The sequence below is a fragment of the Buteo buteo genome, chromosome 11 (genome assembly GCF_964188355.1).
Source record: "Buteo buteo chromosome 11, bButBut1.hap1.1, whole genome shotgun sequence".
Lineage (NCBI taxonomy): Eukaryota > Metazoa > Chordata > Aves > Accipitriformes > Accipitridae > Buteo > Buteo buteo.
The window spans coordinates 7,123,413-7,138,699 of NC_134181.1; the positions used below are offsets into that span (position 1 = coordinate 7,123,413).

The window sequence follows — 15,287 nt, forward strand, 5'->3', positions numbered from 1 at the left end:
AAACTCAAGAAATAAAATGGAAGCAGCTATTAATATAAGGTACTGCATAGGTTCCAGATTTTATTTTTTTTCTCAAATCTCTATTTAAGCTGTTGGGCTGAATCCATAATCGTTTTGAACACTTAAAAAAATTAATATACCAAAGGAGTGTCCATATAAAACATCATGGGTTTATATCAGGTATATATTATCTTTCCTAATTACTACTGCAGTTTGCAGACTGAAATACAATTTATATTTAGGATATGATTTTGCTATTAATTATCAAACTGAAAAAAAATAAAATCTTGCATTATAAATTCTCTCTTGGAAATTAATGTTATTCTTTTTTTCCATAATCCTATCACACAAGCAATAAGTGCATTGCAGCATGAACACTTTAATTTTTCCAGTTAGTTTTGAGCAAGCCCAGAGGTGAGGTTTAATAAGGATCAATGGCACTTTATCTGGGACAGGGCCACTTCACAGCATGCAAATTACACAGTAACACTTAAAAAAAGAAATAGATTTAATTAAAAAAAAAGTAGAACCACAGGCTCTGGAAATTCAATTAAAGGATTTATGCAAAGGTTTGCTAGGTTTTTATATGCAGTTACTGCTTATATAATGAGCTTTTCATATTAAAAATCAATAGGTAATCTAGAGTAGAAGATCATCCCCTTAAATACATTTTTGAAATCAATTTGAAAAATAGTCCATCAACTGCTGTGACTACTCTTGCTGCTTCGATTAGACTAAGAGCAATATTTAGATTGTAAGACGTGCTATGGAATATCTATGCTTGGATTTTGCTTTCAAGTGTTCTTATACTTTTAAGTGCCCAAGCTAATCATACAGTAATTCAAGACTGTGTACAATGGGTAAATAACTAATTTAATTACTAGCAAGGGCATAAAAGTCCTGAAATGTGTGAAAAACCTAGGCAACTAATAGCACAATCTGACAATATTTTGAATATATGCAAAAACCTACATCTATGAATGTCTTTGCTATCCTTCTTCTCAGCCTACTAGCCACTTAGCACACCGAGATAAATATTTCTGTTTATAACTTATTAAAGTCACCAGCTAAGGAAGCAATTAGCCTAACACTTGTCTGAAGTGCAACTTTCACACATCATGAATTTAAAGATGGATCAGGTCCTGTGTCCTTCAGGTTTAATCTAATTTGCCAAGATGCTGTGGTGATATAAGATCATTATATTAAAGTCCAAATATCCTAGTTAATATTCAGCACTTATCACAAATTCACATCTCATGCAAGCAAGTATGCCTTTGAAATGAATGGCGATGGACCCATTGCATCAGCACTTAATTTGCATCTGTCTAACCAATTGCACAGAGTTTGTAAATATTCTGAGGTGAACATTATAAAGCGGTCACTCGACTGTCCTTTTTGCTCAACAAACAACCCCAAAGGGGTGAGAGCTATCAAATACACAGAATCCAAGGGATTCACTTACAGCACAGGCTGCTGCTGTAGTTACTGCACCATGATAGTCTCCATACAACAGAGGATAAGCGCAAGACTCCTCCCTTGCACAAGTAGACTTTTCACATCTGTTTCCATCAGCTCATAGGTTTTTCCATTTCACTCCTTAATTTAGCACCAGGTTGTTGAACATACTTTTTAGCCACTGAGAAATTCTTGGACTAAAATATTCTTCTGTTATATGCTTGCATGTAATGCCTAGGCACAGTGCTTTAGAGCCTTTGGATGCTCATGAAATGTAGATTCTAAATAACAGATTCTAAATAATGAAATAGAGAGGGAAATACAGCCCTCATTATTCACATGTTCATATGATAGGGAGGAAGAAATCTTTGTTTCTGTTGCTAGTTATACATTCATATATATATTCACATATATGTTTCGTTATCTTAATTCAATACTTTAGAAGAAACATAATTCCTTTATAAAAGGTTTGAAAAATGGTTCTGGCATATAGCTTCTACACATGAAACAAAGCAAAATGACAACCATGAGAGTCAGGGATTAGACAAAATTTTCTCTATCTGTAACATGCTCTGCCAAGCAAAGCATTTCAGCTATGAAATATCCTCAGAGGCAAATACATTATAGGAAAGTTTCACAGTAAGAAGAAAAATAAATAGTAGCTGAAAAGTAACTAATAGTTTTCAGTTAAAATGATGATATTTAACAACAAAACTATACTGTTCAGGAATTGAATTTACCAATAGCTTGCCTATTTAAAGTTTATATTGTTTAAAACTGCCTCATCAATAATACCCCAATTTCTGCTTCAGTACTTTATTCTTTACACCCATTCTGCATCCATCATTGCACAATACCGTGGAGTTGAAGTACAGACTGCAAGAACAGATACCCTTGCTGTCATTTCTCTATTAAGTCAGTTAAATATCTTCATAAGCATTCTCTGAAGCGCATTTCTTTATTGGATTTCAATTGTTTCTTAAAAGAAAAATCTCAAAGGAATCAAAGAAAAATGTTTGCTTACTCTCATTTCAAAAGAAATGTGGATACGGACTAATGCTATCTTTTTCAATAAGTTTGAAACAAAGACATTAATGAACAGTAGCTTTATTTTAATCTTCCTTCCTACCAACTGAATTTCTCGTGCGCACCATATTTTTCTACACTTTTGCATTTTAAACACAGTGTAAGTACACGAGGGGATCAAAGAGTTTCAGATGAATCTGAAGAGTTATAGCAAGGGTAACGAGGGTCCTTAGTTTCTAATGACAGAAGCATATGCTCTCAACTTTCTAAACTGCATCCAACTGAGCCATTTATCAAGGCCTGAAACTTTTTCATTATTTAAAGCACTACGACAGCTTTCCACTTGATGCCTTGGAAGTACACAATAATAGAGACTCTATAGTCATTAATTATAATATCAGCTGGTTGATGAAGTTACTGTACTTGCTGCTTGGTGATTTCATTTTTAATTGCAGCAGGTGGTGTGGAAATAAAGTGATGTACTGACACACACGGTCACCTCAATAGTGTTTTCTTTTTTATGTATAGATAAATGCAACTTGTTTTTTGAAAATTCCTTCTGTTTTATATCCCACTGCATATAGTAGCTGCAAGGAAAAATAAGAACACAGAACACACTGAAAATTAGATGCTTAGAAATGAACTGATAGAAGACATATTGTCCCCATTTTTTTTTCCTTTCAAAATATTTAAGATATGGGGGTTTTATCCTGTGTAAAGATTCATAGTTTCCAAACACAGCTGTCATAAATACCAGTCACAGCTACGTATAACGTACAAGTTTTTTCTTCTAATTTTTGGTCTTCCTAATGTATTTGAAGAAGTATCCACTTTTGAACTCTAAAAATCTGAAAATAAAGATGTAGTTAAGCAAAAATTAAACTTCAACTGTATTAAATTCTAAGATCATTCTAAAAATGAGTGTGTGATATTCTAAATGGTGTCTTCTATTTATTATTTTTTTTTTTCTATTTTGGAATTAGTCTTACATGCTCCATTGCTCCAGTAATTTACTAACCCATATATCCACATAGATTTTTGCAGTTTAAAACCCATAAGCATACTGAAAGCAAAAAATGGATTAAGACAACAATTGTGTGCACTGATTTATCCTTTTGTTGTCTTCAGACTGCTGTTGTATATGCTTTCGAAGTCTGTATTGTTCTTCTGATACTGTCTGCTTTGAAAAGTGTATTTTCCTCCTCTGTAATCTTTTCATGTCATTAATCTCTAATTTAACAGATTAGATAACTACGACAGGAGATTTTGCTGCCATAGGTTTTCCATGAGATTGATAGGTAATAAAAACTGGTGTTTCCTAATGGCCACTGACATCCGTCTTCTACATAAACCAGCAAACTCCTTTAAGAATCTCTTATATCCAAGTCATAGATCAATTGTACTCAAGCCTCATTGCGACACACATACACTCTATTCTCTGAAATAAGGCTGTGCTACCTTAGCTCAAAACTACATTAAATGCAATTAATACAACTGCGATGTAAATGGACGCAGCATTAAAATGTATATCCCCAGGGAGAACAGGTTGTGAAGGCAGCTATGTGCACTGTCATGCATGGCACACATGACTAGGGAAAATTTTAGCTCACTTGCTGACTTAGGATTTGCAGCAGTTACACCATAAAATTGAGGAGCTGCGGTACCAGGAGCAGGAAGCCAGCTTTGCCTCTGCAGTACACTCCCATAGCATACCAGCATCAGCTGAGTGGCAGCTGGCTACCATCTCTTTCCTAAGGAAAGATGTTGTAGTCTTGCAAATCCTCTCTAATGTGATGTTAACTTCTATCTTCAAAAAAAAGCTACGCAAACACCATTAGAAGTCCAAAAGTTAAATGGAAAGGACATTTACCGTAAGCAGGGAATGTAGGGAAAACTCTGAGGTGATGTGAATTGTTTGGCTGTGTATTAGGGAAAAGGGAGGTGGCTTCTAACAATTTAGTACTTTATTTGTGTACAACTATGTCATTTGGAAGAGAATGCTGTAGAAAGAGGGAATCTGTGTATTAGGGAAAAGGCAGGTGGCTTCTAACAATTTAGTACTTTATTTGTGTACAACTATGTCATTTGGAAGAGAATGCTGTAGAAAGAGGGAATCAACTGAGCAAAAAGGAGTGTGTGGAAGTGCTACAAGGTGTCCAAACGAGGGAAACAAAAATAAAGCTGTTCTTTTACAGACATGTCTTCAGTGTTCACCTGATGACAACACTGTTCATTTTAGGAAAGAGTTTGTCTAAAAAACCAACAGGCCAGTACTGCCAGCTTTCATGAATATATTGTTTCACTCAGACAGAAAGCAACTTCAGAGTCTGAGCATAGCCAGGCTATGAACAGGACTTTATCAGCGTGCTCTGGGTCTTGCTTCAGACCCAGAAGAAAGCTACACTGCCTGAACTCTCTGTGATTTGCTGACCCTTCTCCTCTTAAGAGGTCCCCTCAGGTCCCCTGTTGCTACACATAGTAGGTAACAAGGACTTAGATCTCATAACAAGACAGCTCAAGTGGTTTTGGAGAAGGGAATACAGGCAATAATATCTCTTTTTCAAATAGTTCTCAGCCAAATGCTGAATTTGTTAAATATAATATTTTACCTATTGCACTAGTTTCCAGAGTGGGCTTGTGTGACTGCTGGAAAACAAATCATAGAATTGAGGCTCATAATCACGGCATTATATCCACAAAGAAGTCTGGGAATCATTGCTATGAGGTATTTATCATCTGACATACGTAACCATTACATAATTCTTGAAATGTTCTAATTTTGCTGATCTCACCTTCTTAGGAAGGTGGTTTGCATCCTCCTTTTAATTCACTTTTTACATTACTACTATAGTGGCCTTTCTGTATGTACAAGGCAGGAAACCAAGTTTGGGTTGGTTAATAATATAACTGAAGCATTCAAATACGCAAACAAACCCTTGAGCCAAACTCTGCTCTCATGCGTGTCAAGATTCATAGCACTGAAAAGGGAACAAAGTTTGGCACCTTTTGCTCACAAACACTGAGCGCAGAAGTAGGTTATCTAATTTCAAGGCATTAAGCTCTCTGTACCCTGGTTGCCTGTTGTTTTCTAGCGCAAGTAGGCTCAAATCTACAAAATGCAGAGCAACCACATTTCTCACATTGTAGGACCACCCCATGTCACTTCCTAATACAACATAAAGGCAAAAATAATTACAGTAAAAAGCTTGGAATTTGGCCACATTCGATCTTTCATAATTTTGCTTCATTGTTTCTTTCTCTCTCCTTGTAGTTTTGGCTTCTTTCTGGTTTTGTGGTTTTTAGACCCTTACATGCCCATAGTGCAAAGGTGCGATGCAACCCAAACAGCATCAGCCATGTGCATAATAAACATGAAAATTTCAATAGTCTTCACATTAACTACTCAATCTAATAAGTAGGATTACACATTATATCAATTTTACCAGCTAATTTGTTGCTTTCTTTGTCCTGGCTTACTCTTCTGTCATCTTCTAAAAAAGAACTTGGATGTTTCTACAAGAGTACCAGTAGTAATACTGTATTACATGTTCAAAGGCTGCACAGCCTCATTTGCTGTTGTACGCTGCACAGATGTAAGAATTATTAACAATGAGCTGAGACCCACAATGTCATATGATCCTAATGCAAATCCTCAAGGACATTTATTTCCTCCATTTCAGTGGGTAATTGAGCCTCTAAACCACCCACAAAGGTTACACTTGTAAAAATAGCTAACCATTCGTGCCATAAAAATATTTATATTGCAAAAATTTTTTTGCATCTATAAATATGAAAACTAGTAAGATAGTCTACAAAATGGAACTGTTGTATACTGAATCGCCAAATCCAAAATGTAGTTGCCCACACTAAAATTAAGTAATTGAAAACTACAAACGAACCCATAAATGAATAACATTAGCATCAGTCTCAAAGTTAATACATAGGGTGGCCTTTTGATTCATCTAGCATTAAAGAAGACATCCTTTTCAGTGTCTCATTTTTGCACTGGACATAAGATTCCTAATATGTGTATCATAGTGAAAGACAGTAAAAATAAATCTAGCCTAGAATAGCTTTGCTGCTCTATCCCTAGCCATGAACGAAAGCAAGGAGAAACAAGTGTAGCGCTGGTTTTCCTTTTGAAGACAGACAATCTCCTTTAAAGCTGAAGCAGGGTTAGGCAGTTAAAGAAAACATGCAATATACATTTCTCATGAAAAAACTCTGGAACTCAGCTATCACATTAAAAGGAGTTGTTGATTTTTTTAAAATACATAAAAAGGTCTTGCAAACAACTTCTGCAGACTGCAAGTCAGAATCTTTTGATCCTCAGTAAGAGCCAAACAGATTGCCCGATATTTGCACATGCCCCCCTGGCAGAAATACACAGAATGGGAAGGGCTTGTATCACAGAATTACCACCACACCTATTATCTACCACCCAGAGTAACAAACAATTGATGTCCACCATAAACCCATGTCAGAAATTGCTAAAACTAATATATATGATACCATAATTGCAGAAAAATGAGGAGTTAACCAAAAATGAGGATGTATCTCAATCAATACTGGCAAGAAATTAACCAAAAGAAGGCAATTAAATCATCTATATTATAGAATACGTTTCTACTGTTGGGAATCATTTAGCTTGCCATACATAGAGCTTCTGAGAAAAGATGGAATACACTTCATGAATCCAAGGAAAATTCTCCTTTCCGTTTAAAAGTTACATGAACTGGGTCTCACAGAACCATGTGCAAAAGATTTACTATTGGGAGGGGGAAGGTCAAGGTAGTCCTATTCCTCGAGTGCATTTTTAAACCTCAAAATGTTGGGGAAACTACACACTACTCCCCAGAGAAATCTGTGCCAAGGACCTTATCTTAATTATTCAGCAGAGCTTTCCCAATCTATCAATTTACCTCCACACATTTATGATCTTTATTGTCATTATTAATATAGGTACTAATATAATCCAAAGACATCAAGTCATCAGGGATTGGCAAGAAAAACACAGACGTTTGGGAAGAGAATGACAGCAGAAAGTCTCTAAATGAACATTCCCAACAATGCAAAAAGTGTATGCTTTATTTTAGAATTAATACAACTTGAATATGCTTTTGGGTTTTGATTTTTCTTTTGTTTCCTAAAAATAGCTAGTATATACAAGACAACATCCTGATTAACTGATTAACAAATATAGACAGAGCACTCATATTACTGTACTTCTCTGGAAAACTAAGAGTTTCAGTTTAGCAATGTCTACTTCAAGCTTTTATCAGCACTAATTTCAATGAAAAAAATGGTCGTAAAATTCAGAACAGAGGGAAAACAGACCTTAATTAAGCAAAGTGTTATCTCTTTCTATTATAATGAAAGCAAAGTTACAGTTATATTTTTACCAAGATTTTTCCCCACTTAATGAAGACATTATCCGTGAGTTTTCAAAGTCACTTTACAAAAGAGCATTCAAGAGACATTAAAGTCAGCTTAAACTAAAAAGTCTTTTTGAAGTCAATAAACAATAAAAAGAACAATGAAAAGACAGCCTTTGATCTCTTCTTACTCTAAAGTCTTTAATTTCTGTTTTAATCTACTAGATGCATTAAGTCTTGTTTTCAAATATTTTTCATCTGCGAAGTACAGTAAGCTTGCCTTGATTTTTTTATTCATATATATTCCTACTGTATTAATGTACACTTCTCATTATCAAGGATGGGTGTCATCTGGAAGTTCTCCCACCAAAATAAACAGAAAAAAGTTTTAAAATTATTTTTCATTCTGTTCTCTTTTAAAATTTCTTTCAAATGAAAGAAAAAAATGTAAAAGGAAAAAGAAAATAGCATCTTCAGCTTTGAAATTTTGAGATCAAAGACTATAATGCACATAGATTTTTCAAAGGATAAATTATTAACAACATGGGCGAACACACACTGGTCAATAACATGGTCAAAGAATGGTAAGTTAAGAGCATCTCTCTATAGCCAATTACAGTTAATCTGACTTTATTTTTTGCAAGAAATTCCAAGTTAGTCACTAGCTCTTTAATACAGCTTTTAAAAAGCCTTTTTAGAAAAGCTGCAAATTGTGACAAACTCTTGACCAGGTTCAGCAGCTTGGCATTTTAACATTTCTTAACTTCTGTTTATCCTTTCCTCAGCAGCATGGGCCATCGATGTAAACAGGAAAATACAAAATTGCAATGAATGAAAGTATATGGAAAGGCTAAAGATAAGAGGCAGCCATTAGTTCCCATTGTGCCAGCAACTTCTTCCAGGCATCTAGTATAATCCCACCTAGAAGGGGTAAAAACTCTCTCCATACCTGTTCACCCTTGACGCACATGTAAGCCTGCATATAAGCGTATCCTTCTAGTATTTGCACACCTTCAGGAACACGGGATCATCCACAAGGTAGAACAGAAAGGAGAACCATATCCTCCCTTTCAGACCCGGATTACTGTAACAATCTGCCGATTGGCTCTTTACATGTGTCAGAGAATTTCAAAATGAGAGAAAACATAACATGGACAATATAGTGAAAGCTGGGCTGAGCAGACATAGTAACATGCTGTACAGCCATTTCTCTACAATAGTACTGTTCTTGCCTCGTGCTTGCACAGATACCTCTCCAGATGTGAGGGACAGATGAAAGCCATATGTGCCAGAGAAGCAACCTTCCCCTTCCCCTGCTATGCACAGTTAACCTAGAAACCTGATAACAAATTAAGTGCTATTATTGCCTTAGTTTCTCTTATTTCACAGATCAGCTTTTAATTTAAACATCTAGTGTTTGTAGGATTAAAGGTGAATCCTCGGTCTTTACTGACCTGGATTAAAATGCCACTATTTTGTTGGTATCTAATCATCCACTCTGTCCTCAAAATATTTCTTTCACAGTTCTCCCAAATGCAAGCATTCTTCACCTCCATTTGTTGCTGAAGTTCCCAATTTTTGCTGATGATTTTTGTAAGAGAACAGGTCTAGAAGTATTTATTTCACAGAGACCACTGAATATCTGAAAAATGTGACATCTTAGTCGTTCATTTCTAGAGTGGGATATGAATGGGAACACCAAACCATTGGGCTCTGAATTTTGCCGATACAAGAATTTTACCATTTTTCATGCAGTATATTTCATTTTGATTCAAATAAAACTAAATTCTATGGGACAGATCTTCTCTAAGAAAGAAAATAACCATGTAGAAATTTAAGCAATGTCTTTTTCTTATATCAAGTTAAGCAAAAAGACTAAAATTTTCACTTTGCTCATGTCAGATATACTTAATAAAAAGAATCAGACTGAGAGCACTTTACTACGTTCAGACTAGCCTTTTATTGATTTGGATGTGCTATGAACCACATTATCTAATCTACAATAAGCCATTTACCAAGTGCAATGATCTATGGGCTAAAAGGCTTAGATTTTTAGTTCCATTGTAGACTTTTTGATGAAATGGTAGATCAGCAGAGAATAATACTATAATAAGATTGTGAGGGACACAAGTGTCAATATTAGGAAATTAGAAAGTTTGGCTTACTGTTTTAAATCCTCTTGCTGTTCATTTAAAAGCCCAATATCTCTTTTTCTAGACGAATTGTGCCTGTATATTGAACAGAGGCTCCAGATGACGTCCCACAGGGTGTCAAGTTCACAGGAGTTCAAGGGCTCATCCAACTGAAAACATTCTTATTTTGCAAAAACAGTATCACCCATCTGAGCACATGACAACTATTTGGTGAAGCATGTGCTCTAATTACATGAGGATACAGGTTATCATTATACTGTCTTCTTGCTATCGCTGTTTGACATGATCCAAGTTTCATCTGCCGCACAGGAGATTTTGGCAGTTTCCCTTCAAACAGATTTGATGCATTTTGCATCAGAAACTTTTCTTATATGCACAGAGCCTGGAACATGAGGCTGAGATCCCAGTTAGGCTTGTGACTTACACATAAACAAATTTGGATTAATGCTCCCACAGTCTCATCTCTTGATTGTCTCCCCTTCAACTGTCAGCTTTGACCACATTCGCACATAGGAATTCTCCAGCTGCCACCAGGAAATGCCAGAGAAATCTCAAGATAATTCATTTCTCTACTGTTCTATGTTAATCTAGGAAAGAACCACACATCTGAGATCTGCTTCCTTATTTTTCAGTATTGCTTTTTGATTGAAATAGGTAACACTGAACTCCCTGGCAATGTATACCATAACTTCCTTCTCAAATTATCAAGCAATTCATGCAAAGATAAATTCTTCCTGAAAACGGTTGCTTTTGGCTAACTTGGACTTAAGAGGTTTGTGAGAAACATAACAGTGCAAACCAGATTTGCAACACCATAGGCATCATCAAAATAACATCTCCTGTTATCAAACGAAACAAAAATTCGGTGGCTTTCAGTAGACAGAAATAAAATCCACTATTCAGTGCTAATTAAGTGAAAACCAGAGCATATTTATGAGATTATTTTATCTATAGTTCTATGGCAAATTTTACCACATCATTTCTGAGTAAGACTGACAGGTTACATGCCAAAGTACATGTACTGAAGACATTAATGTCACTTTAAAGCAACTCAAGTTTTGATGTTCTTATATTTTTGTTGTACTGCAACTATTAGGATGCATTGCCTCATTTTTTGAAAATGAAAAAAGGAAGTGTAACTAGTTCAGGCTACCATGTAACTTTACAACAACTGACACTAACTATAATATAAGCCAGTTTGTATTAAGATGTTATTGCACCTTTCCAGTTCTAATCGCCAATTATGACTCTATTAGTCCTACTTGGCAGTTCATCTGCTCCTGCATCAGCTAAGGGGGACTTGGAGACGGACCTCTGATCTTCATGTTTCCGCTTCAGTGAGTGCTCAGCACAGCGGCTGTCATCTTGAGACATTGAGGAGGTAAGGCATTGCCTTTTCTAAGATAACTACACCTGACCTTACAACAATTTACTAAGGAAATACCTGCCTAATGGCAGTGTGAGTGCAGTTTCTTTTACACTCACAACCGCACTGCAAATTAGAGACAACAGGATAAATCTATGACCAGCTCACTAGACACTTCATTAAATCACTGTTCCCTTGCCTTGTAGAGCACTAATAGAATCACAGCCCTCGTTAGCTACTGAATAAAAGATCAATCACATTCTTTGAGAGCTCTTGCTACCAGCTTCCAGAGGAAACAAGGAAAAAAAAGACATATTTAGGATCATCAGTAAGATTCTGAATGGCCTCACTGCAAGTTGGTTAAATTACCTTTTCCACAACTGACTCCGACTGTAATACTCTGAGGAACTTGTTAAGTCTGCTTTCAAAAGCTGCTATCTAATATATGACTACCAGGCCCTGGTCAAAAGTTCATAATGTGCATATGTAAAAAGGTACTAAATTGCCTGAGGGCTAAAACCAGAGGAGTTTAATTGCAGCAAAATGCTGAAAATGGTCTGTTGAGGGTCTTTCTATTGGGATACTGCTGGCACTAGCTGATTGAAGTACAGCACATAAAAGCCTTACAACAATATTTCCTTAAATGCAGCTGAAACTGCTAGCACTTGCTAGTGCATATATGGTGTGTCAAGAGGAAAAAAAAAAAAAAAAAGAACCTTCTCTAAAACAAACAAAGATTTAAGGATTGATATAATTCATAATTCAAAAGTGTGTGGATAAAAGGAAGAATTAAACAACAGTGTATATCTGTCAGTATAAGTCATGTTATAGGCTCCACATGTTATGGTGGGAAATGTAAGTACATATGTAAACATATTTAATTGGCACCCATTAAGATTCGCTGCAATGAAAACTGGAAAACAGCTTCCATCAACCTATTTATGACCACACTTGGAAAGTTTGGAAACAGTCACCTATGAGACTGAAGATTCCTATACTTAGCCTGAAATCCAAGGACTTGTTTCTACTAATTGAGAGTCACTCCTCTAGCTATTTACATGATAAAGAAAAAAAAAGGACAGGAAGGAAAAAAAGAAAACATTTTTCTCTGAAACCATTCAAAGTATACTTTTTCTATTGAAAAAGAAAAAACCCAACAATATAAATGTTTAGGAAAAATGGTCATCATCTGAAAATTAGGAAGAAGCAGCAAATTCTTCACTTAATTCTATTACATTTTATTATCTCAAAATATTATTTTATCTAAACAGAAACTGTGAACATTTTAACTCTTTGCAGAGTGAACACAAGCAGAATATTTTTTCTTCTGTGCAGGCATTTATGAACATGTTGCCTGAGAATTTGGATTTTGACCATAAAGAGTCACCTGAGAAAAATGACAAGTGACCATCTTCAAATGTTGCTCTTTTTGTAGAATACTCTGTGATTTACTCCTCAATATATTTTTTTTTATTATCTTGGCCAAAACATATAGTTACAAATATTCAAAATGGCTATGGTAAAACATTTCTCTTAACTTTTTATTATTATTATTATTATTTTTACCTTTTGAAAACCACATCGACATGGAATATTTTGTGACATGTTATAGATACTAATTTGAAATTTTAAGTTAAACTTCATTGCTTCTCTGCCAGTTTTTCTTTAGCTCAAGCAGGGCTTGATGTGGAAGTTAAGGCACATACTGTGCAGGAAATGACATTAGGCCAGTGTAACAGACCCTTCATAGAGATTGCAGTACGAATTTTCCACACCCAATTATTTTTTCTCAGTTATGTCTGTTGGAGGGTATGCTACAAACTGCAATAACGAATGAAAGGCAAATGTTTGCCTATGTATGAATGATCTGTTGCCACTACTTTCTAGCTTGAGAAGGCAAAAAAGTTATCTACAGCACATAGGTTGCTCATCTACAGCATGTGTTGTCTTTGGGCATGTCATGGCTGAGAAAATTATCTACAGCTTTGCATAAAGGTTTTAGTTTAAGTATGTGTAAAAGGTTTTAAAATACCTCATCTAATATTCTGAAAGACAGCAAGAAAAGGGCTAGGCAATTTTTTTATTTGTACTTGAATTAATATAATATAGTAAATAATATAGCCTTTAGCCAACAACTACCTGCTAAAGTGGGAAGTGAGCACACTATTGATAACACTGACTTTGCCATTTTCAGTTGGTATCAGTTAACCCCCAGCAAAATAATAGTCTTGGACAGAAACCATAGACAAGGTGACAGGAACATGGTCAAAGCCATGAGAATCAGCAAAGAGTTCAAATCAATTCAAGAGACTTCTATTTTCAGCCTTGGAAAGTCCACACACCAATATTCTGCAATAGCTTGTCTCCATGGGAAAACCATATCACCTCTGTCTTCTGATACGACAGTTATCAATCAAGTCTCATTTTACAACATAAAAAAATACCCAGGCCACTAGAAAGTCTTGAAAGTAAATTCATCTTAGTCAATAACAAAAAAAATTGGCAATTCATTTACCTCACCCCAACAGATCAATTCAGAGAAGTTTGAAAAAGCATGGTTGTAACACTAACAGCATTTACCGTAACAAATAAACTTTGTAGAAATGACAAATCAACAGTGTCTGACAACAAATGAAGAATATGGAACAAGCTTTCATTTGTTTACTCTTGACATTCAGTGCCAACGCTTAGGCAGTTAGTTTAAAAGATATGCTTGGGAAGAATTCACAAAGATCTCCCAAAACAGAGGCGGACAATAGACTACAAATATTTCAGCAGACATGATGTTTAAAGTAAATAGACAGACTTCATTCCAGGTCTCTAAGTCTCTATTTCAGGTCTGGGCAACCCTTTCATTCCAGCTTCTGAGCACCACAATATAATTAATTAATGGATGTATCTGCCATCAGAAGGGAACAGCGGATGGAAGCAGGAAAGCTAAAGTTTTTTTCTGATGATGATAGTGAACAGGAATGACCACATAATTTGGCCCAACCACATTTCATTACCAATTATAAACATTATTTTAGGGGAATAGATTAGCAATTAGATTGCATTTACAGGAATCTTTGCTGTGGGCAGTGACAAAGTTTTCTGATGAGTCTTCTGTCCCTTCGTAACAGCAGAAAAAGCATTGAGCTGTGTGTTGAGCTTTGTGGGCCTTGAGTATACATGCGCAGTACTTCATTTTCCAAGACAAGCAATGGTCTGGACTGCATTCTGAAGAGCATAATTGGCCTTAGCTGAAGGCCATTTAAAAAGCCACGTTACTGTCTATTGAATAAGCATACATGTAATGTAATACTGATAAATTTCACCTTGTCACCAAAAATAAGGTCAGATATTGTTTTGATAAAAAGGCATTTTGTATGAAAACATTTCCTTCAGAAACTTAAAGCCAAAAGGAGACAAAAAATACTATCTCACAAGTGGAACTGCCACCTTTGCTGATACTTTCTGCTGTAATTCCTTTAAAAGTTGGAAATTCCCATACATTTCTCATTAAAGGAATGGAAGAAGTCGACCCATAATTTTTTCTCACAAATACAAAGTCACGCTTTTGGTGCAAAAACTGAGAGAGAAGCTCACTTTATACATACTAGTTCAGCACATGGAATCAGCGCAGCTCTAAGACCATTCAGCTCGGGGTAATACCTTTTTTCTTGGCAGCACTAGTCACCGCATTTCCAGTTCACTCATGATATCTTGACCAAAAAAACAAAATAAATGCATTTCTCAGAAAACCTTTATTTTACTGTCATTAAGTACACAGAAAATAATAAGTTTTTACATTTATGCCATCGGATTACTAGCAGAATTGTAACACACGTGCCCAGTCCACACAGGGAAATACAGAAGGACTTTTCAAATGCCCAACCACTCCAAGACCTGCCTATGCCCTCAAGTGCACTG

At 35.6% G+C, this 15,287-nt stretch overlaps 1 protein-coding gene across 8 annotated transcripts in view; it reads right to left on the reverse strand.

Moving 5' to 3' along the window:
- Positions 1-15,287, reverse strand: part of WWOX (WW domain containing oxidoreductase) — a 535,055-nt gene that overhangs the window by 367,828 nt on the left and 151,940 nt on the right. The window contains exon 9 of one of the 8 annotated variants that reach the window (XM_075039980.1): positions 14,997-15,079. The exons of the other annotated variants lie outside the window; for them this stretch is intronic. Within the exon in view, the coding sequence (XP_074896081.1) occupies positions 15,071-15,079 (9 nt within the window). The 3' untranslated portion in view covers positions 14,997-15,070. Of the gene's footprint in view, positions 1-14,996; positions 15,080-15,287 lie in introns of those variants that run through there. 8 annotated transcript variants of the gene reach the window in all.